Raw genomic sequence first — 22,377 nt, forward strand, 5'->3', positions numbered from 1 at the left:
GTGAAATTCATCCTCTGCATTTAACCTATCTGAAGCAGTGAACAGTGTGTGTGTGTGCGCGCGCGCACACACCCAGAGCAGTGGGCAGCCACACTAGAGTGCCGGGGGAGCAGTCAGAGGTTAAGTACCTTGCTCAAGGGCACTTCAGCCCAAGGCCGCCCCACGTTAACCTAACCCCATGGCTTTGGGCTGTAGGGGAAACCCACGCAAACACGGGGAGAGCATGCAAACTCCACACAGAAAGGCCCTTGCCAGCCACTGGGTTCGAACCCAGAACCTTCTTGCTGTGAGGTGACCGTGCTAACCACTACACCACCATACACAAATGGGTTTGCTTTAAATAAGTACATTAATTTTTGGATTGGATCTTTGCATTTAGATCACTGAGAGACAGTAAATTGGTTTGGCTGTCACCAGAGTGCACAAAATCCAATATTCACTAATTAAGGAAGTATTGGAAAGCTACTGTTTGTGTGTACACAGACAGGTGACACATTAAAGGAAAAGAGGCAGAGTTTATATTCGTCAGTTTAGACGACTGCACAATCAATCATTCGAATCTAATCACCTTGACATGATCTAACCCATCGACATTTCCCTTCAGGATGTATGAAGAAACATGGCACAGGTTTTAGTTATGACGTCACCATTGATGAGCCCGGTTCAGTGGGCGGGGTTTGGTGACGCATTGCGGCTCGGAGTTGAGCCCCGGTGTGCGCGTGAGTTTGGGGACGTCGCGGCACTGACGAACCCAAAATCATGACCTGAGCATGCATGAGGAGAGGAGAGGAGCAGGATCGAGTCCATGGCTGCGTTTAAATCCGAGCTTGTAAACATGGCCGAGGTGAGAGCCGGGTAGCGCGCGCTCACTCTGTTAATCTCCTCCGGTGTGAATCCGGTTGATCCGCCGCCGCCGCTGCCGCTGCTTGTGGATCGATAAGGTTTTGGGAAACGCAGGATCATGACAACCGGACAGGACGAGAGTTCAGTTCGCGTCGCCCTGAGGTATGACATTGTATCTGATCTTGACTGGTGCATGCTCCTTTATAATAACCTGCGCGTGCGGAGCCGCCCGGTAACCGGGCCTGCCACTAAAGGGCTGCTGCATCGCCTGGTGAAAATGAGCATCAGCATTGTGCACAGCATCCACTGCGTTTTCCCGTCTGGAATGAAACTGACATTTCTGCATCCTGCACGCTTTGGCATGTCATGCAGTATTTGCACTATGATGTCGCATGCACTCTTAGAAAATAAAGTATATTATTGTACCTTTGGGGGCAGGGTACTTATCTCATCTCATCTCATCTCATTATCTCTAGCCGCTTTATCCTGTTCTACAGGGTCGCAGGCAAGCTGGAGCCTATCCCAGCTGACTACGGGCGAAAGGCAGGGTACACCCTGGACAAGTCGCCAGGTCATCACAGGGCTGACACGCAGACACAGACAACCATTCACACTCACATTCACACCTACGGTCAATTTAGAGTCACCAGTTAACCTAACCTGCATGTCTTTGGACTGTGGGGGAAACCGGAGCACCCGGAGGAAACCCACGCGGACACGGGGAGAACATGCAAACTCCACACAGAAAGGCCCTCGCCGGCCCCGGGGCTCGAACCCAGGACCTTCTTGCTGTGAGGCGACAGCGCTAACCACTACACCACCGTGCCGCCCGGGTACTTATCTACACCCTTTATATACTGCTTGGGGACACATCTCATCTCATTATCTCTAGCTGCTTTATCCTGTTCTACAGGGTCGCAGGCAAGCTGGAGCCTATCCCAGCTGGCGAAAGGCGGGGTACACTCTGGACAAGTCGCCAGGTCATCACAGGGCTGACACATAGACATAGACAACCATTCACACTCACATTCACACCTACGGTCAATTTAGAGTCACCAGTTAACCTAACCTGCATGTCTTTGGACTGTGGGGGAAACGGGGAGAACATGCAAACTCCGCACAGAAAGGCCTTCGCCAGCCACGGGGCTCGAACCCGGACCTTCTTGCTGTGAGGCGACAGCGCTAACTACTACACCACCGTGCCGCCCTTTTTGGCCCTAAAAAGGAACACACAGTTACCTTGAGGTCCAATAATGAGCCCTAAGGGGTATATTGTACCCTTGGGGTACAGAAATGGGCTCCTACTGTACCCCTATTCCCGACAGTGTGCTAGAGATCTGTGATCCATACAAACATGCAGATATGGATCATAGGAAGTGTGAAGGTGCAGGCAGGTACATGGTCAGGGAGACACACTTGAAATATGGCTTGCACCGTTTATAAATCAGTGCTTGACAGTTGAGTGACGGTTAGTCGATGAAAGAGCTGCTTCGCTCGTACTGTATACACCTCACCAGTCAGCGGGACAAGCTGCTGCTATTGGTCCTTAAAATGCCCAGGAATCAGAATTCTTGTTTCATAGCATTTTGTATTTGTCCTTCGGTGTTACGAACGAAAATGAATATCACCGTAATCTTCTGTATATCCAGAAACAAAGACAAAAATAATTTTGGAGAGCTTGTTTTAATTTTATAGTTTATCAGTTATATGAAAGTGAGCATTTTTGTTTTTTGATGACTCATGCTGGACTAGTTTTGTGGTTGTCCAATTAAATGCTCTCTACTGACTGTAACTGTATACAGTATGTCCCACCCTCAACAGTGGGTTTTGCTCTACATTGATGGCAAACCTGATTCTTGAGCCTTTTACATTTTAAACCTCGGATGTGACTGCTTTTTTTGTGTGCCTTTTGCTTCTGTTATACACAATCACATTTTTTTCACCACTAAACAAAATATACAGTGGGGCAAAAAAGTATTTAGTCAGTCACCAATTGTGCAAGTTCTCCCACTTAAAAAGATGAGAGGCCTGTAATTTTCATCATAGGTACACTTCAACTATGAGAGACAGAATGAGAAAAAAAATCCAGAAAAATCACATCACATTGTCTGTCTGATTTTTAAAGAATTTATTTGCAAATTATGGTGGAAAATAAGTATTTGGTCAATAACAAAAGTTCATCTCAGTACTTTGTTAGATAGCCTTTGTTGGCAATGACAGAGGTCAAACGTTTTCTGTAAGTCTTCACAAGGTTTTCACACACTGTTGCTGGTATTTTGGCCCATTCCTCCATGCAGATCTCCTCTAGAGCAGTGATGTTTTGGGGCTGTCACTGGGCAACATGGACTTTCAACTCCCTCCAAAGATTTTCTATGGGGTTGAGATCTGGAGATTGGCTAGGCCACTCCAGGACCTTGAAATGCTTCTTACGAAGCCACTCCTTCGTTGCCCGGGTGGTGTGTTTGGGATTATTGTCATGCTGAAAGACCCAGCCACGTTTCATCTTCAATGCCCTTGCTGATGGAAGGAGGTTTTCACTCAAAATCTCACGATACATGGCCCCATTCATTCTTTCCTTTACATGGATCAGTCGTCCTGGTCCCTTTGCAGAAAAACAGCCCCAATCCATGATGTTTCCACCCCCATGCTTCACAGTAGGTATGGTGTTCTTTGGATGCAACTCAGCATTCTTTCTCCTCCAAACACGACAAGTTGAGTTTTTACCGAAAAGTTCTATTTTGGTTTCATCTGACCATATGACATTTGGGAGATTATCAGTGGTCTTGTATGTCTTCCATTTTCTAATAATTGCTCCCACACTTGATTTCTTCACACCAAGCTGCTTACCTATTGCAGATTCAGTCTTCCCAGCCTGGTGCAGGTCTACAATTTTGTTTCTGGTGTCCTTTGACAGCTCTTTGGTCTTGGCCATAGTGGAGTTTGGAGTGTGACTGTTTGAGGTTGTGGACAGGTGTCTTTTATACTGATAACGAGTTCAAACAGGTGCCATTAATACAGGTAACGAGTGGAGGACAGAGGAGCCTCTTAGAGAAGAAGTTACAGGTCTGTGAGAGCCAGAAATCTTGCTTGTTTGTAGGTGACCAAATACTTATTTTACCGAGGAATTTACCAATTAATTCATTAAAAATCCTACAATGTGATTTCCTGGATTCTTTCCCCCCATTCTGTCTCTCATAGTTGAGGTGTACCTATGATGAAAATTACAGGCCTCTCTCAACTTTTTAAGCGGGAGAACTTGCACAATTGGTGGCTGACTAAATACTTTTTTGCCCCATTGTATCACCAGGGCAAATTAGCAGTGGCATATCCCGGTTTTTGGATATGGGTTGAAGAAGCTGGGGCAAGAGCACACTAAGAGGTGGCACAATTGATTGATGTATAAAGCTAGCTGCAAAATGAATGGCTTCACTTTTATTTCTATAACTCCCAACATATGCCAGATACGATCCATCAGGTTTATGTGAATTACATGTGACTAATAGACCCTAAGGAATGAGATTAGAGCTCAGAGATGAGGTGGAAATTGGGATAAGATTTATTTTCAAAGTTGGCATGCTGCCACCCATGTGGCCATTTTCCTGTTCGCTGATACTGCTCAGTCATAGCTGCACAGAACACATAGACCAACATGGGTGAGCTATTTCTGAGCTCCATGCTTGTAGAATTTGAGCTTTATTAAAAAGTGGCATACAACGTGAACATGGTGTTCAGCCAACACAGCCAGAGTGGTTATAAAACATAATCCCCCAAATATATGTACTTATTCATTCTGCCTTAAGTCTAAGACCTTGCTCTGGTTTTGGGACTAATTGCTACATTAACTTTCAGGGTAACTACATTAACAGAATTGACAGAACATAATTTGAGACCTTTTAATTATAAGGTTCTATCTGTATCTTTAGGCAAAAAATAAGCTAATATAAATGTTATTTACATTCCATTAAATCTATAATATATACATTTTAGCCCAACATATTGTATAAAAGTATGGAAATAAAAGTTGAAATGTTCAGTCTGTTTTGACCTTATCAGTGGTCAAGATTTTGTGACGTAATATCTTAAACTTGCAAATTAGCAGATATAACATTATACTTCCATTGTCTCAAATTGATAGATATCCTACAGATGGAATCATTTTTACATACAACGCGGCATTTTTTTTTTTTTTTAAAGGTCCCATGGCATGGTGGTTTGTTGATGCTTTAAACGGGCTCGTGGAGGCTTCCGGATGTTATATCCGCAGCCTTTCTCGAAATGAACCCTCAGCACGTAAATATAGCCTCCTGGGAGAAAGCCCCATTTCAGCGCTTTTCCCAGTGTGTCGTTTTGCTAATGAGAAGCAGGAGGCGGGGAAGGGTAGAGGGTGGGGGCGGGCCATGGGAGGAGGGGGAGGGGCTTGACCAAGCTGCGGCCATGCTAGCTGTGTGTGAACAGTAGCAATGGCAGGTCAAGCAACAGTCCAAGCTTTCGCTTTTGACCCGGAGTCCGACCCCGAAGCAGAAGCGCAAGCAGTTGAACAAACTGTAAATCACTGACTTCAGCAGGACGTATCAGAATGGTGAGTTTGAAATGTTATGTCTGGAAACGGGAATTATTGGGTTGGTTATGTTTCCCGTTATAAAGTTTGCGATCAAACCGAGTCTGTGTTTACACAAAGGTAGTGATTTAGGCTATATCCCAGTTTGCTTGACAAAATGTTCACATGCTGATATAAATAGCCACCATACTTCATCATATCCCTATCGTGGTGGATACAAAATGTATCTACACGAAGTCATTTGTAAAACTCAACTATTTTTGCACAGCTTCCCAGCGCACCTTGTATTGCACTAGGGACTAGTCTGTTAGCGAAATAGGCATGCTCATGGCTGCACTGGAGAATAGCCAGCTTTTCTTTGTACATGTATTTATATGGCATTCTAAGATACTTTGATTGCATTCTGGCCAGTAGGGCCTATGTAGCAATGGTGTAATCCTCCATGCTCACCCTCACATTTACCCATGACTTGTCACTAAAGATTTTCCGTTGTGATATTTGTCTGAATGTCCAGACTAAACTCAGTTTAACAGAGCATGCTGCATGCTCTTTAGTTTTGTAGCGCAGATTACCTGGCTAACTGCAGGAAGCGGTTAGCTGCACAGCTAATGTAGCCATTGCTAGGCTAACGCACCGATTTTAAAACACGGCAAAACGACCAGTTATACACTTACTTGTTCGGTGTTTGTTGCTGATGCGGCAGGGATGCTTGGTACGGACCCAGGCTTCAGTGACAGTTGATGTGCAAAACCTGCCCTGTACTGTCCCAAGTTGTGGAAACATTCCTCAGGAAAATGCTTCCGACAAACATACACCGTCTTAGGTAGACTCGACGGCGTATTATTGAAGTAAATAAAATTAAGCCACTGCGTCTTCAGGGGCTCTCCCGTCGGCAGTAAAAACAGACTCCTTTCTGTGTTGTCACATCCATGTACAGCGCAATTTCCATGTTTCGCTCGCTTAGGTGATGCCATGTTGTTGTGTCCTCTCTATGGTCTCCTCACTACAACTGGGCGTGGCAATCCATACAGTGGGTGGGAATCCAGAGGGGGGGCGTGGGGATCATCTCCCTTGCTGACGTAGTAAAGGGAAGAGCTTATCAACGCGCCATTTTGACGCACCGTTCTCAAATGTTGGGCATAGTTTGGTTTACACATTATGAAATTTCTAGCCACTGGGGTGACTTAAGAAGGTCAGAGGAACTCATTTTAACGTTAAAAAACCTCAGAAAGTGAAAATTTCATGCCATGGGACCTTTAAGAAAGCTTCCCCCCCCCCCCCCCCCCCCCCCCCCCCCCCCCCCATGAATCTTGGGAGGCACAGTGGTTAGCGTTGTTGCTTCACAGCAAAAAGGTTCTGGGTTTGAACCTCATGGCCAACTGGGGCCTTTGTGTGTGTGGCACTTGCATGTTCTCCCCTTGCCTGCGTGGGTTTCCTCCAAGTGCTTTGGTTTACAACATCCATCCATCCATTATCCGTAACCGCTTATCCTGTACAGGGTCGCAGGCAAGCTGGAGCCTATCCCGGCTGACTATGGGCAAGAGGCGGGGTACACCCTGGACAAGTCGCCAGGTCATCGCAGGGCTGACACGTAGAGACAAACAACCATTCACATTCGCATTCACACCTACGGTCAATTTAGAGCTACCAATTAGCCTAACCTGCATGTCTTTGGACTGTGGGGGGGAACCGGAGCACCCGGAGGAAACCCACGCAGACACGGGGAGAACATGCAAACTCCACACAGAAAGGCCCTAGTTGGCCACAGGGCTCGAACCCAGAACCTTCTTGCTGTGAGGCGACAGTGCTAACCACTACACCACCATGCCGCCTGGTTTACAGCAGGCTACTCTAAATTGCCCATAGTTGTGAAAAGTTGTTTGTTTCTGTGTTAGCCCTGAGACAGATTGGGGACCTTGCTAAGCTGTACCCCGCCTCTCGCCCAAAGTCAGCTGGGATTAGCTCCCACTTCCCCTGCAATTCTAGTGAATATAGATGATGGATGGACGAATGAATTTTAAAAATCAGTAAAATTTTTAAAGATGTTCATAATCATTGTTCTGGATACACCAGCATTTTGTGTGTGTGTGTTGGCCTTATAGTGTGGGAAAAGATTTTTCAGGAGCTCACTGTGTAAACGGTCTCCATGCTCAAGTTAAAACAGGCTCAGCATCAGCACATACAAGGTTTCCAAAAGTATAATGAAAATCCTGGAAGACATTTTCACAAAAAAAACAAACAAAAAAACACAATGATTAATGTTGAATGGATAAACGGAATGTGAAATTTTAAAGACTAAGAAGAAAATCTATAAGTTAAACATTTTGTCTCTGAAACAAGGACTAGAAAAAAATAGTAAAATAATGGGCTCACACATTCAACTCCTTTGTCCCTCACGCCATCAGACTGTACAAGTCCTCTCTGGGGGGGAGGAGGGGTAACAGGAGGACAGAGTATGGGAAGGACCAGTAGCCTAGCCTAACAATAAGCAATACCGGACAATGTGCAATATAAAGTGCAATATCTATCCTCCTGCCCCCCTTTTCCTTTTTTTTCTCCCCTCCCCTCTCTCTCTCTCTCTCTCTCTCCCTTCCTCTCTTCCCCATATCTTATTCTTTTTATATTTGTATATGTAAATACTTAACTTATTTTAATTTACCTAGAAGTTTTTTCTCTAGGGCGGCACGGTGGTGTAGCGGTTAGCGCTGTCGCCTCACAGCAAGAAGGTCTGGGTTCGAGCCCCGTGGCCGGCGAGGGCCTTTCTGTGCGGAGTTTGCATGTTTTCCCCGTGTCCGCGTGGGTTTCCTCCGGGTGCTCCGGTTTCCCCCGCAGTCCAAAGACATGCAGGTTAGGTTAACTGGTGACTCTAAATTGAGCGTAGGTGTGAATGTGAGTGTGAATGGTTGTCTGTGTCTATGTGTCGGCCCTGTGATGACCTGGCGACTTGTCCAGGGTGTACCCTGCCTTTCGCCCGTAGTCAGCTGGGATAGACTCCAGCTTGCCTGCGACCCTGTAGAACAGGATAAAGCGGCTAGAGATAATGAGATGAGAATTATTTTTTTCTCTATTTCTTTTCTCTGTTTATCCTGTAATGATGCTGCTGGAATCTTAATTTCCCTGAGGGAACCCTCCCAAAGGGATCAATAAAGTTTTATCTAATCTAATCTAATCTAATCTAATCTAATCTAATCTAATTCAGTCAGTTACTTACTGCTGTGCTGTTATATATTGTCAATGTCAGTATACATATTGCTTTTACAGTTTCTTTTTTTTCCATTGTTCTGGTCCATGCTTTACTGACAGTACCCGTGATGCGCCTAGAAAAGCTATCGTAACCTAATTTATCACAATAGCGACTGCATATCATGAAGCCTAAGCTTCCTTTGTCTCTCCTGCAGTGTGTCTGTCTCTCCTCCCACTGGAAGCATAAAAACATGTAATAAGTCTTGTAATGCATCAGTCCTCCAATTAAAATGTTAGTGTTATGGAGTGTCTTATTATGCGCTTTGAACGTTGGAGATGTTGAGGGAGTGGTGTACTTGTTGAACCAGCTCCACGTTAGATGACATCATTAAAAAAAAAATCACTCTAGAGGTAAGTTCCTGTAAGGCATCTGAGAAATCGGCGTTATTAGGCAAGGCAGTTTGGTTTGTGTGTCGAGTCAGAGGACAGGTGAGTGTGACAGCATGCTCGTCTCCATAGTGACGCAGCTGAGACAGTTAGTGAGTGAGTCAGCATCTCCGAGGCAACACAGATGTCGTTTGCTTTGAAGCATGACTTGCAAATAGAGCACGTGATCAGACTCTGCTCACAGAAGGGCCACGTCTCCTCTTGTTCTCTGATCTGTCATAGCACACAGCAGAGCAGGTCATGAGGATGTAGAGTCCAGATGGAAGATGCATACGGTCATCTGTTTATTGCTGCGTATTAGGATGGAGTACATGCAGTGTTTAGAGCAGGCCTGGGCATTTTATGGCTCGTGGGCCGCATCTGGCCCTTTGGTTCATTCTGACCGGCCCGCGTAAGGTTAATGAGAAATTACAAAATAAACGTATTTTCTAATTTTACCCCATGCATGGACTGAATGTGCATTGCTTTTATTTTGAAGTTGTGTTCAACAAAAACGCAATGCGCGCGACATGAAAATGACATGAAATCCCACGAAACCTAATCCCGCGATAACTACTTCCGTAATTTGTCCAGACCAACTACAAACTTGTACGTCATCCTTCAAACGGTCCAGCCAATCACATCGTGTGCGTCACCAGCAGGCGCCGGAGCCGATCTCCGGCGAAAAGCACCAAATGAGGTGATTAAACTACAAATGTGGGCATCATTATTATAATATGATGTATCTTGCTTGATATTTGGAGTAGAAAGACAATATTGTGATGTCTTTATTGTGTTTTGGGGTGAATGTGACTGAAAAAAAATGGTACAAACATTCAAATTTTGTTAACGATTGTTTTGGGAAATTTGATTGAATAAATGACATTTTTGTAAGGCAACCTTGTTTTTTCCATACTCTTACCAGTCTTAGCAGCTTGTAAAAACAATGTTATTTATTGCTTTATATAAAGAAATACAATTCATATTATGCAGAATTTAGTTCAGCCTTTTGGTCCGGCCCTCCACAAAATTTTCTGTTTCTCATGTGGCCCCATGGAAAAAATAATTGCCCACCCCTGGTTTAGAGTGATCTTACAATGAGTGTAATAGTAATTTTTAATGCAATTAATATTTATTTTGGCCTATATCATGCTGCATACATGTACACTACCGTTCAAAAGTTTGGGGTCACTTTGAAATGTCCTTATTTTTGAAAGAAAAGCACTGTTCTTTTCAATGAAGATCACTTTAAACTAATCAGAAATCCACTCTATACATTGCTAATGTGGTAAATGACTATTCTAGCTGCAAATGTGTGGTTTTTGGTGCAATATCTCCATAGGTGTATAGAGGCCCATTTCCAGCAACTCTCACTCCAGTGTTCTAATGGTACAATGTGTTTGCTCATTGCCTCAGAAGGCTAATGGATGATTAGAAAACCCTTGTACAATCATGTTAGCACAGCTGAAAACAGTTGAGCTCTTTAGAGAAGCTATAAAACTGACCTTCCTTTGAGCAGATTGAGTTTCTGGAGCATCACATTTGTGGGGTCGATTAAATGCTCAAAATGGCCAGAAAAATGTCTTGACTATATTTTCTATTCATTTTACAACTTATTTTGGGAAATAAAAGCGTGACTTTTCATGGAAAACACAAAATTGTCTGGGTGACCCCAAACTTTTGAACGGTAGTGTATTATATGGAGATATTTTGGGGGGTTTTTAACAAAGAAATCAAGGTAGTAATGAATCTGATGAAATCCCCCACCCCACCGCCCGGGGCCCCTTCTTAAATAATAAGCCAGGAATAAAACTGCACATCAAAATAAGAACTCGTACTCAAACTCTGAATTCATTAGAGGTGGCACGGTGGTGTCGTGGTTAGCCCTGTCACCTCATAGCAAGAAGTTTCCGGGTTTGAACCCCATGGTTGATAAGGTTTGAACCTTTCTGTGTGGAGTTTGCGTGTTCTCCCCGTGTCTGTGTGGGTTTCTTCCGGGTGCTCCGGTTTCCCCCACAATTCAAAGACTTGCAGATTAGGTAAAAATACCCAGCCACTGGGGTTGTGCATGCTTAACACCGGTCCCAAGCCCGGATAGATTGAGGAGGGTTGCGTCAAACCTATGCCAAATCACATATGTGGAACAGAGCCGCTGTGCCGACCCCGAAGCAGGCAAAAGAAGACGATGACTACTAAATTCATTAGAGACGTGATCAATATACTGCAAATCTGAAAGGAATCAGATGGGCTAAATGAAGGAGCCCCCCCCCCCCCCCTTTATTAATTTATTATTATTTTTTAAAGCAAATATTACTCTCTAAGCCTTGTGGTTGATGTAGAAATAACTATGCCTCAATTTTTTCCTGTCTGTTTAAATTTTGTAGCATATATAAAGGGACATTTTCTGTAATATATACAGTACATCTAAACATAATCCAAAAGTAAAGGTGCAACTCCTTAATATTTTCATATCAGTCACAGCACTACAATAAATATTGTTCACGAAGTATAGCATGTCTGTACAAAATATGTCTGAATGCTAACTTCCAGTAAAGTAAAATGAAATAAAATACCCATACACGGATTGGACTGAATTCTTGTGCATTCTTCTCTAGTCACTGCAAAGCCTGCATTTAAATGGATGAAACCCCAAAATAAACTACAACCACTGACAGGCTACAGTAGACTTCAAACCATCTGGCCTGATCTCGGTTTTTTGTTTGTTTTGTTCTTTTTTTTTTGCATTCTTAACAGTGTAAAAACTATAGTATGTCAGTATGGGCTTTCCTGACCACATGTGCAGTTTCATTCCTGGTTTTGACACAGATTGAAGGGTGATTTTCGACTGTAACATACCTAAAAGCATTTATATGCAGAATAGATTGGGAATAATTATATAGTTGCCTCCATGTGTTTACCACACCCAAACTCGCCTCTGTTTGGTTGCTTTTGCTTATTTCGTGCCCTTTTCCATATTGAATTTTCTTCACATGTATGTTGTTTGATCAAGTTGCGTATGTCTTTTTTGAGCACAGTAAGGGTTTGTGTGTACAGTGGGTTCGACACACCTAATGGAAACTATTTGTATGAATTCTGCACCTACACAGCCACACACACCAAACATACCTGCTTGTCACCATTCATTCCCCACCCATATTTAACCATTGCACCGATCACTTTATACACCGAAAGCACACTGTTTACACACGCTCAGTTCATGCTATCCTCCTTTGAGTAACTCTACACAAAGCCCATTTACAATCACAAACCAGAAAAGGTTTGGATGGAATGTTGAAATTAAAACTGAAAACAATGATTTGTAAATAATCTTTGACCTGTATTGCACTCATAACACTACAACAGCATATTATTTGTTGTTTTACCTCATGAATTTTATTGTTTTTTCTAAACAAACACCTGAATTTTGATTCTTGCAACACATTTCAAAAAAAGTTGGGATGGTAAAGCATTTTCCCCTTTATAATGTTGCCATTCCTTCTCACAACACAAACGATGTTTAGGGACTGAAGACACCAAGTGATGAAGCGTTTCAGGTGTTATTTTGTCCCATTCATCCTGCAAACAGGTCTTAAAGTGTGTAACAGTACAGGGTCATTGTCATTTTTCGTTTCAGAATTCACCACACATTTCTCTGTTGAGGACACAGAGGACAGGCACCCTCTCCTTCTGCAGCCATGCCTTTGTAATTTGTGCAGAATGTGGTTTTACATTGTCTTGTTGAAATATGCCTGGAAAATATGTCATCTTGAAGGCAGCATATGTTGCTTTAAAATCTCAGTGTACTTTTCTGCCATCACAGAAGTGTAAGCTACCTTTGCCAAGGGTACTGACACAACCCCATACCATGACAGACCCTGGCTTTTGGACTTGTTGCTGGGAACAGTCTGGATGGTCTTTATCGTCTTTGGTCTGGAGCACACGGAGTCCATTTCTTCCAAAAGTGACCTGGAATATTGATTGATCCGACCACAATACATGTTTCCACTGTGTGATGGTCCATCCCAGATGCCTCCGAGCCCAGAAAAGTCGACAGTGGTTCTGGACACAGTTAACATAAGGCTTCCTTTTTGCACAGTAAAGTTTTAACTGGCATTTGTGGATGTAACTCTATATTGTAGAGCTTGCCAAAGGTTTGCCAAAGTAATCCCAAGCCCATGTGGTTATATCAGCTATAGATGAGTGATTGGTTCTTGATGCAGTGCTGTCTGAGGGATCAGAGATCACGGGTGTTCAGCTTAGGCTTGCATCTTTGCCCTTTATGCACAGAAATTCCTCAGATTCTTTGAATTGTTTCATGATATTATGCACCATATAGGGTGAAATATCCAAATCCCTTTGTATCTTTCGTTCAGGAATATTTTTTTTAAACATTTTCTATAATTTTCTCACACATTTGTTGATAAACTGGAGATCCTCAGCCAATCTTTGCTCCTCAACGACTAGGCATTTCCTGGATACTGTTTTTGTACCAAATCATGATTACAGTCACCTGTTGACATGACCTGTTTCAAATCACATCATTATTTAATTGTTTTACCTCATTAAAAGCCCTAAATTGCATCCGTTCCAACGTTTTTGGAATGTGATGCAGGAATGGATGTCTATTAACAAATGAAATTAAGTTGTCCAGACAAAATATGAAATATCTTGAAGTCATACTATCTGCAGTGAAATACAAGTGAAAGTAGATTTAGAAATCACAGCTTTCTTTTTTTTATTTCCATTTTCCATACCGTCTCAACTTTTTCTGATTTGGGGTCATAATTATGAGCCCATTTTCACACACAAAGCTAAGCTGTCAGTATATATTCATGCAGTTGGCTGTTACACAATAAAAACTCTTATTTTGCTCACACAGGGAACTCATTTGACCAAAGTTAGAATGTATACATTAGCTTAAGATGATGATACACATTTCAGTTCCAGTATTAACATGTAGAGATACTCCTTAGAGTATCAAGTGAGCTAGTAAATTTGTTGTTTTGAAAAACTTGAAGGACTTGCTTTAAATTCTAAAAGTCTTTAAATTCTTGTTTTTAAGATTTAAAGTATGTCTTTTTTGAATAAATACTGTAGCTTTGAGTGATAAATACTCTAAGTTCTCTCCATGGAGATAGATGCTAGCAGTTAGCCTCTTTCTGCTTGTATTTCTAGCTCTGCTATTAGAAGCCGTATATCGTTACTAGCATTATACTATTAGATTGTTACTGCCTGTTTTACTTCTTAACTTTTTTGTTTTTTTTAAATTTGGTTTATAAACTGGGTTGAAAGCAAGAACTGGACACAAAAATGTCAAAGAGCCTACAGTGTAATGCCGCTTTTCCACTACCAACGCGGCTGAGTTGGGCTGAGCCGTGCCGTGCTGAGTTGGGCTGAGTCGAGCTGAGCGGGGCTGTTGGAGTTGCATTTCGACTACAACCGTGCTGAACCGTGCTGGCTGGAAGTGGGTGGACACATTGGGTGGAGTTAGCGAAAGTGGGTGGACGTCACGTGATGTCGTTACGTGACGTCCTAGCCCCTAGCCCCACTCGGCTTGGTTTGGCTCGCTTCAGCCCTACTCCAAAACCGTGCGAGTTTTGGGTGCTAAGCAGGGCTGAAGCGAGCTGAGTCGTGCTGTTCTTTGGTAGTCGAAATGCGAGCCGTGTCGGGCTGAAGTGAGCTGAAAAAGGGTAGTGGAAAAGGGCCATAAATAAGATAGTCGCTAGCATAATATTAGCTAGCTAGCTATCATTGATCAAAACATAATATAATTAAAATAATTCCTAACAATAAAAATGTTTTCTGCCTTTTGTTAAAATGCTTTCATTTATGCCAAAAGCCGTCCATGTACATACACTACCGTTCAAAAGTTTGGGGTCACTTTGAAATGTCCTTATTTTTGAAAGAAAAGCACTGTTCTTTTCAATGAAGATCACTTTAAACTAATCAGAAATACACTCTGGGCGGCACGGTGGTGTAGTGGTTAGCGCTGTCACCTCACAGCAAGAAGGTCCGGGTTCGAGCCCCGTGGCCGGCGAGGGCCTTTCTGTGCGGAGTTTGCATGTTCTCCCCGTGTCCGCGTGGGTTTCCTCCGGGTGCTCCGGTTTCCCCCACAGTCCAAAGACATGCAGGTTAGGTTAACTGGTGACTCTAAATTGACCGTAGGTGTGAATGTGAGTGTGAATGGTTGTCTGTGTCTATGTGTCAGCCCTGTGATGACCTGGCGACTTGTCCAGGGTGTACCCTGCCTTTTGCCCGTAGTCAGCTGGGATAGGCTCCAGCTTGCCTGCGACCCTGTAGAACAGGATAAAGTGGCTAAAGGAGATGAGATGAGAAATCCACTCTATACATTGTTAATGTGGTAAATGACTATTCTAGCTGCAAATGTGTGGTTTTTGGTGCAATATCTCCATAGGTGTATAGAGGCCCATTTCCAGCAACTCTCACTCCAGTGTTCTAATGGTACAATGTGTTTGCTCATTGCCTCAGAAGGCTAATGGATGATTAGAAAACCCTTGTACAATCATGTTAGCACAGCTGGAAACAGTTGAGCTCTTTAGAGAAGCTATAAAACTGACCTTCCTTTGAGCAGATTGAGTTTCTGGAGCATCACATTTGTGGGGTCGATTAAATGCTCAAAATGGCCAGAAAAATGTCTTGACTATATTTTCTATTCATTTTACAACTTATGGTGGGAAATAAAAGTGTGACTTTTCATGGAAAACACAAAATTGTCTGGGTGACCCCAAACTTTTGAACAGTCATATATCTCATCTCATCTCATTATCTGTAGCCGCTTTATCCTGTTCTACAGGGTCGCAGGCAAGCTGGAGCCTATCCCAGCTGACTACGGGCGAAAGGCAGGGTACACCCTGGACAAGTCGCCAGGTCATCACAGGGCTGACACATAGACACAGACAACCATTCACACTCACATTCACACCTACGGTCAATTTAGAGTCACCAGTTAACCTAACCTGCATGTCTTTGGACTGTGGGGGAAACTGGAGCACCCGGAGGAAACCCACGCGGACACGGGGAGAACATGCAAACTCCACACAGAAAGGCCCTCGCCGGCCCCGGGGCTCGAACCCGGACCTTCTTGCTGTGAGGCGACAGCGCTAACCACTACACCACCGTGCCGCCCACAGTCGTATATATTGAGCTTAATTATTAATACTGTGTGGAAAAACCTGTAAAAATCCTGATTTAATAGTTTGGCTTATTTGAGCTCTGTAATAATGAATTTAAAGCTAAAAAAGGTAAATTGAATTAATTTTAGCGTTATAATTCAAAAATATGGACATTTGCTGTCACCAAAATGTATGACTGTCCTCTCATATTGTTTTATTGTGGGGAGATCTAACATGACTTAACGTATTTAGAAAAAAGGGCAGAATAGGCAAAAATATTGGCATTTTTCTTAATCATTCACCATCACCTGTTCATAGAGAAACACAAACTCAGCCTGGCACTCGGTTCTCATCACTGCTAGCTCACTGCAGATGTCATATGCAGAAACCATTGTTTCGTCAGGTCTGTGGAAATCATGTTTACACAGACATTAGGGCCCTTTTGTCACCAGGTCAGGGTTTTCCTCCAGACTGTTTCAGAAGTGAATCACGCTGAGTTACTAATGCTGTGTTTAGCACTTTCTTTCTTTCAAAGTGAATTTTCATCTTCTTTGAAATTAGGGATAAAATTAGCTCATGTTTAAAGCCTTTAATTTTCTGTAAAGCTGCTTTGCGACAATGTCTGTTGTTAAAAGTGCTATACAGATAAACTTGATTTGTCTTGACTTTGAATTCAGGAAGAAATAAATACAGCCTTAATTTTTGGTTTTATTGTTGTTTTTGAAAGATACAAGGAGTGTTTTTTACTGTTTTTTTTAAAGTGAAACGCAACTTTTATTCGATCTGTTTTTGTTGTTTTCAGATATCATACTTCACAAAGGATTACTGTATTATTAAAATTAGTTTAATTTGTACAATATACTCATACATTCATAAATTACTCACACCTCATTATGTAATATTTGATCATTCGTTGAAAAGTGAAATGTTGAAAATCAACTTTTTATAGCCATGTAACATAAACATATGCTCACATTTGCCCTACATTCACATCTCCTGATCCATCTGTGTCTGACTACTGATTTCCTACTCTTCATACTACTGAAAGGCACGGTGAGCCTAAATGCCACACTCTTGAACTTTAACCCTAAGCAAGGAAGCATGAAGAATAGGCCTAATATACTACGAGGAGGGAAAAAACACACTACAGTGGTGCTTGAAAGTTTGTGAACCCTTTAGAATTTTCTATATTTCTGCATAAATATGACCTAAAACATCATCAGATTTTCACACAAGTCCTAAAAGTAGATAAAGAGAACCCAGTTAAACAAATGAGACAAAAATATTATACTTGGTCATTTATTTATTGAGGAAAATGATCCAATATTACATATCTGTGAGTGGCAAAAGTATGTGAACCTCTAGGTTAATTTGAAGGTGAAATTAGAGTCAGGTGTTTTCAATCAATGGGATGATAATCAGGTGTGAGTGGGCACCCTGTTTTATTTAAAGAACAGGGATCTATCAAAGTCTGATCTTCACAACACATGTTTGTGGAAGTGTATCACGGCACGAACAAAGGAGATTTCTGAGGACCTCAGAAAAAGCATTGTTGATGCTCATCGGGCTGGAAAAGGTTACAAAACCATCTCTAAAGAGTTTGGACTCCACCAATCCACAGTCAGATAGATTGTGTACAAATGGAGGAAATTCAAGACCACTGTTACCCTCCCCAGGAATGGTCGACCAACAAAGATCACTCTAAGAGCAAGGCGTGTAATAGTCGGCGAGGTCACAAAGGACCCCAGGGTAACTTCTAAGCAACTGAAGGCCTCTCTCACATTGGCTAATGTTAATGTTCATGAGTCCACCATCAGGAGAACACTGAACAACAAAGGTGTGCATGACAGGGTTGCAAGGAGAAAGCCACTGCTCTCCAAAAAGAACATTGCTGCTTGTCTGCAGTTTGCTAAAGATCACGTGGACAAGCCAGAAGGTTATTGGAAAAATGTTTTGTGGACGGATGAGACCAAAATAGAACTTTTTGGTTGAAATGAAAAGCGTTATGTTTGGAGAAAGGAAAACACTGCATTCCAGCATAAGAACTTTATCCCATCTGTGAAACATGGTGGTGGTAGTATCATGGTTTGGCCCTGTTTTGCTGCATCTGGGCCAGGACGGCTTGCCATCAGTGATGGAACAATGAATTCTGAATTATAACAGCGAATTCTAAAGGAAAATGTCAGGACATCTGTCCATGAACTGAATCTCAAGAGAAGGTGGGTCATGCAGCAAGACAACGACCCTAAGCACGCAAGTCGTTCTACCAAAGAATGGTTAAAGAAGAATAAAGTTAATGTTTTGGAATGGCCAAGTCAAAGTTCTGACCTTAATCCAATCGAAATGTTGTGGAAGGACCTGAAGCGAGCAGTTCATGTGAGGAAACCCACCAACATCCCAGAGTTGAAGCTGTTCTGTATGGAGGAATGGGCTAAAATTCTTCCAAGCCGGTGTGCAGGACTGATCAACAGTTACCGGAAACGTTTAGTTGCAGTTATTGCTGCACAAGGGGGTCACACCAGATACTGAAAGCAAAGGTTCACATACTTTTGCTGCTCACAGATATGTAATATTGGATCATTTTCCTCAATAAACAAATGACGAAGTATAATGTTTTTGTCTCATTTGTTTAACTGGGTTCTCTTTATATACTTTTAGGACTTGTGTGAAAATCTGATGATGTTTTAGGTCATATTTATGCAGAAATATAGAAAATTCTAAAGGGTTCACAAACTTTCAAGCACCACTGTATTTGGTTATTTTTACACTGAAATATACGCACAAAGTTAACATGCCATGATCAGGCACATGAGTATTTTTAGAGCGTTTTTGGCGGTCTTTCATTAACATACATTTATCATCCATATTTGATGATTGATTTCCTGTTGAAGAGGCATGTGTATGTGGGAAAATTGTGCTATTTGTTAATCTCTCACCTCCAAACTGCAGTTTTCAATGGACGAGCTGTATAATGACAGTACTTTTCGTTCATAATTTGTACCTTCTGTTGTGCAATAATAGGTTTTCTGCTCACACACTTTCCTTTTTTTGAAGGGAAATAATTTTTGACTGCGGACATGGCCACCCTTGCTCGCTCCTCAGGGTGGACCTGTTTTTACCTGTCAAACAATTGTGCAGGAAACACCAGAGCATTGTCCCTTTTGTTGGCAAATCATAGCTGTTTTCATTGGATTAAATATTCAGATGACCTTCTCGAAGAATGCAAAGCACTTTCCTGGAGGCTACTGCTTGCCCTTTAAGTCTTATGTGCCATTTAGCCTCATGCTTGCTTTCAAATTGTCTTCTGTTCAGACACTTGTGTTTACTTTTGCAGTAATCCTGAGGCTGCTATCTAGATTTGGAACAAACAGGCCCTTTTCTTTCTCTTTCTTTTTTTGCACAGCTCTTCAGAGTTGTGCTCATCTTCACATTACCTAGCTTTGTCCTTCAGATGTAGTCCTGGAAACTCTTGATTTCCAGATGCCAGACTGCCCTCACACGCACTCCCAGCACAGCCACCATGGACAGAAGGAAGCTTTAATCGCCTGCTAAGGGAACAGTGAACAAGTAGTCTATTTGAGGCTGCACCAGTGCTTCCCAGGCCATTTTCGGTCTGACCTACTCTGTTTATTCTCGTGTATTCCACGGTGTATTTGAGTTGACCCAGTATCTGTTTACACCCGATATATCCCATACTGCATTTAGGCATACTGAGTTCCATGGACTTCAGTAACCTGCACTGGGAGTCCAGTAACCTGCACTGGGAGTCCAGTGGCCTGTAGAACCCACTGGTCTTCACTGAATTAAGTTTGGACTTTGCTTGCTTAGTCTGTGTGTGCCATTATACTGAATCAGTAAAGCTCCAGTCTTTGCTCTTTCAATTCGTATGTGTAGCTGTAATTCCTCTAATCCTCTAGGCATTGGCCTATGTAGAGTAAAATGGTGCAATATTTATCTCCTCTCCTTAATGTGCCTATTTGGAATACAGTATATTGTGAAATTAGGCCATTTTGGTACCACCGAATTAGAAAATTTAAATGCAGAATATGGAATAGGTGTGACAAACAAACTGTGTGGCTGTTTTCTACAGACCATTGTCATCCAGTTAGTGGGTCAAGGCTTTTTTCTTGCCATTGCAACCATATCCAGTTGGTAGAGTACATAGTTAAAACAAAACAACGTTTCTCTAGGACCGTGGTGCTACATTTAAACATCATAGGACTGCAAAACTACATGTAACAACATAAAGTACATGAGTGCAGTGGATGCAAACATTGTAGACAATAAACTACATCTCTCATCTCATCTCATCTCATTATCTCTAGCCGCTTTATCCTTCTACAGGGTCGCAGGCAAGCTGGAGCCTATCCCAGCTGACTACGGGCGAAAGGCGGGGTACACCCTGGACAAGTCGCCAGGTCATCACAGGGCTGACACATAGACACAGACAACCATTCACACTCACATTCACACCTACGGTCAATTTAGAGTCACCAGTTAACCTAACCTGCATGTCTTTGGACTGTGGGGGAAACCGGAGCACCCGGAGGAAACCCACGCGGACACGGGGAGAACATGCAAACTCCACACAGAAAGGCCCTCGCCGGCCACGGGGCTCGAACCCGGACCTTCTTGCTGTGAGGCGACAGCGCTAACCACTACACCACCGTGCCGCCCCAATAAACTACATACAACATAAAATGCAGACAACAAGGACAGTCAATATATTGCCAACCAGTACCTGTCACTAATAATGTACAGAAGTACATTATCACAAGTATGGCATTGTGGAATACATGAGTAATAGTAGTCAGTAGCCATACATGCATAGAGTTTTGGTTCTTTTACAGGATGAAAAGTTTCCAGGAACAGAAATAAACTTTACTCCTTCTTTGACCCTGACCAGTTGAACATCGGTGGTATTAACTCAATGGCTTGGGGAAAATGTCTGTTTAACCTTAGGCTGGTTTATGCTAAAATATCACACACTTCCCTCAGACATTAAGTTCTTAAATAATAAGTAAATAGACTGGCCTATAACATTTTGCTAATGTAACGTAATCTGAAGGAAAAAAAATCATTTACCAAAAAAAAAAATTAACCATTTTGGGAGGCTATCAAAGAGGACCTTGACCATCAATCATTTGTCCTCACTATACAATGGTAGGATGGGTTTTGTGGTGACTTTGCTATTTGCTGTGGCATTCCTAATAAATAAACTGATGTTAAATGCAGCGTATACACACTGATCACAAACGCACTGATAGGTTTTATTTCAAATGAATGAACTTTAAATATTCATTGACTGTAAATAAGCAAAGGCGTTCCACCTTTCAAGCAAGAAAATCAAGTCAAGACAAGATTATTACGCTAGGTGGGGGGGAAGGGGTGAGGCTTCCAATGGTTCAGTTAAAAACACCTGCACAAGTGTCAATCGTTCCAGATTAATGCTTCATTTGGTTTTTTTTATTGTGGGGGGAAAATGAACACTGCTGTTTTGGTGTAGTTTTTCACCAGTTCCAGCGTACAGCATTGTTAAAATGCTGAGCTCCTTCGCAAAATGTGTAAATGTTAGCACATGCACACAACTGGACAATTGTGAGAAATCAGAGGTAAAGATTTAGACCCAAATGCAGTACTGGCATAGGTTTGAGTTTGTTTTTTGCTTTTTTTCTTGTTATAGGTAGGCCTAAAAGTCTCGCTAAGTGGAGTGTGATGTACAGTCACTATCCAAGTACAGTGTCAAGCATAATACACAGCCCGAGTGGGCATGTGACTTATTTCCAATCATACTCTTTGTGTCAAAAATATTGATGTCAGAATTTTTTTCAGTTGAATTCTACGTTGAGCGTAGACTGATTTGTAGATCAGCAGGATTAATAGGAAAGGATCGTCTACTCGCCTGGCTGTTTTAAATGATTAATGCCAAGCTGGTGAGGAGCTGCAGAGGGAAAAGAATGACAGGTAGGGACGTGTCTGCTGCAGATGCGTAGTAGGAAAGGGATCCCTGTACACTGTTCTGTTTGGCTTCATCGATTATTATTTATTCCCTTTTTTCATTATATGTTCATATTGCGTTGATGATCAACAGTGTGGTTGTAGATCAGCAATAGTGCATTACTCTGCACATGGCCTTTTATAACTGGTCTTGCAGTAATGATACAGGTTGTAGAGGACAGACCTACCCACAGGTGTAGTTCATAGTTTAGCCCTTTTTCAGTTCTTTTAAAAGTT

General features: G+C 42.4%; 1 protein-coding gene across 5 annotated transcripts in view; it reads left to right on the top strand.

Annotated features, from left to right (window-relative positions):
* Window positions 1–767: 767 nt before the first annotated feature.
* kif21a (kinesin family member 21A) overlaps window positions 768–22,377 on the top strand; it is an 88,246-nt gene continuing 66,636 nt past the window's right edge. For all 5 annotated transcript variants that reach the window (XM_060914938.1, XM_060914940.1, XM_060914942.1 and 2 more), the window contains exon 1: window positions 768–1,005. In XM_060914938.1, the coding sequence (XP_060770921.1) occupies window positions 962–1,005 (44 nt within the window). In that variant the 5' untranslated portion in view covers window positions 768–961. The remainder of the gene's footprint in view (window positions 1,006–22,377) is intronic.

This window comes from Neoarius graeffei, chromosome 2 (assembly GCF_027579695.1).
Source record: "Neoarius graeffei isolate fNeoGra1 chromosome 2, fNeoGra1.pri, whole genome shotgun sequence".
Taxonomy (NCBI): domain Eukaryota; kingdom Metazoa; phylum Chordata; class Actinopteri; order Siluriformes; family Ariidae; genus Neoarius; species Neoarius graeffei.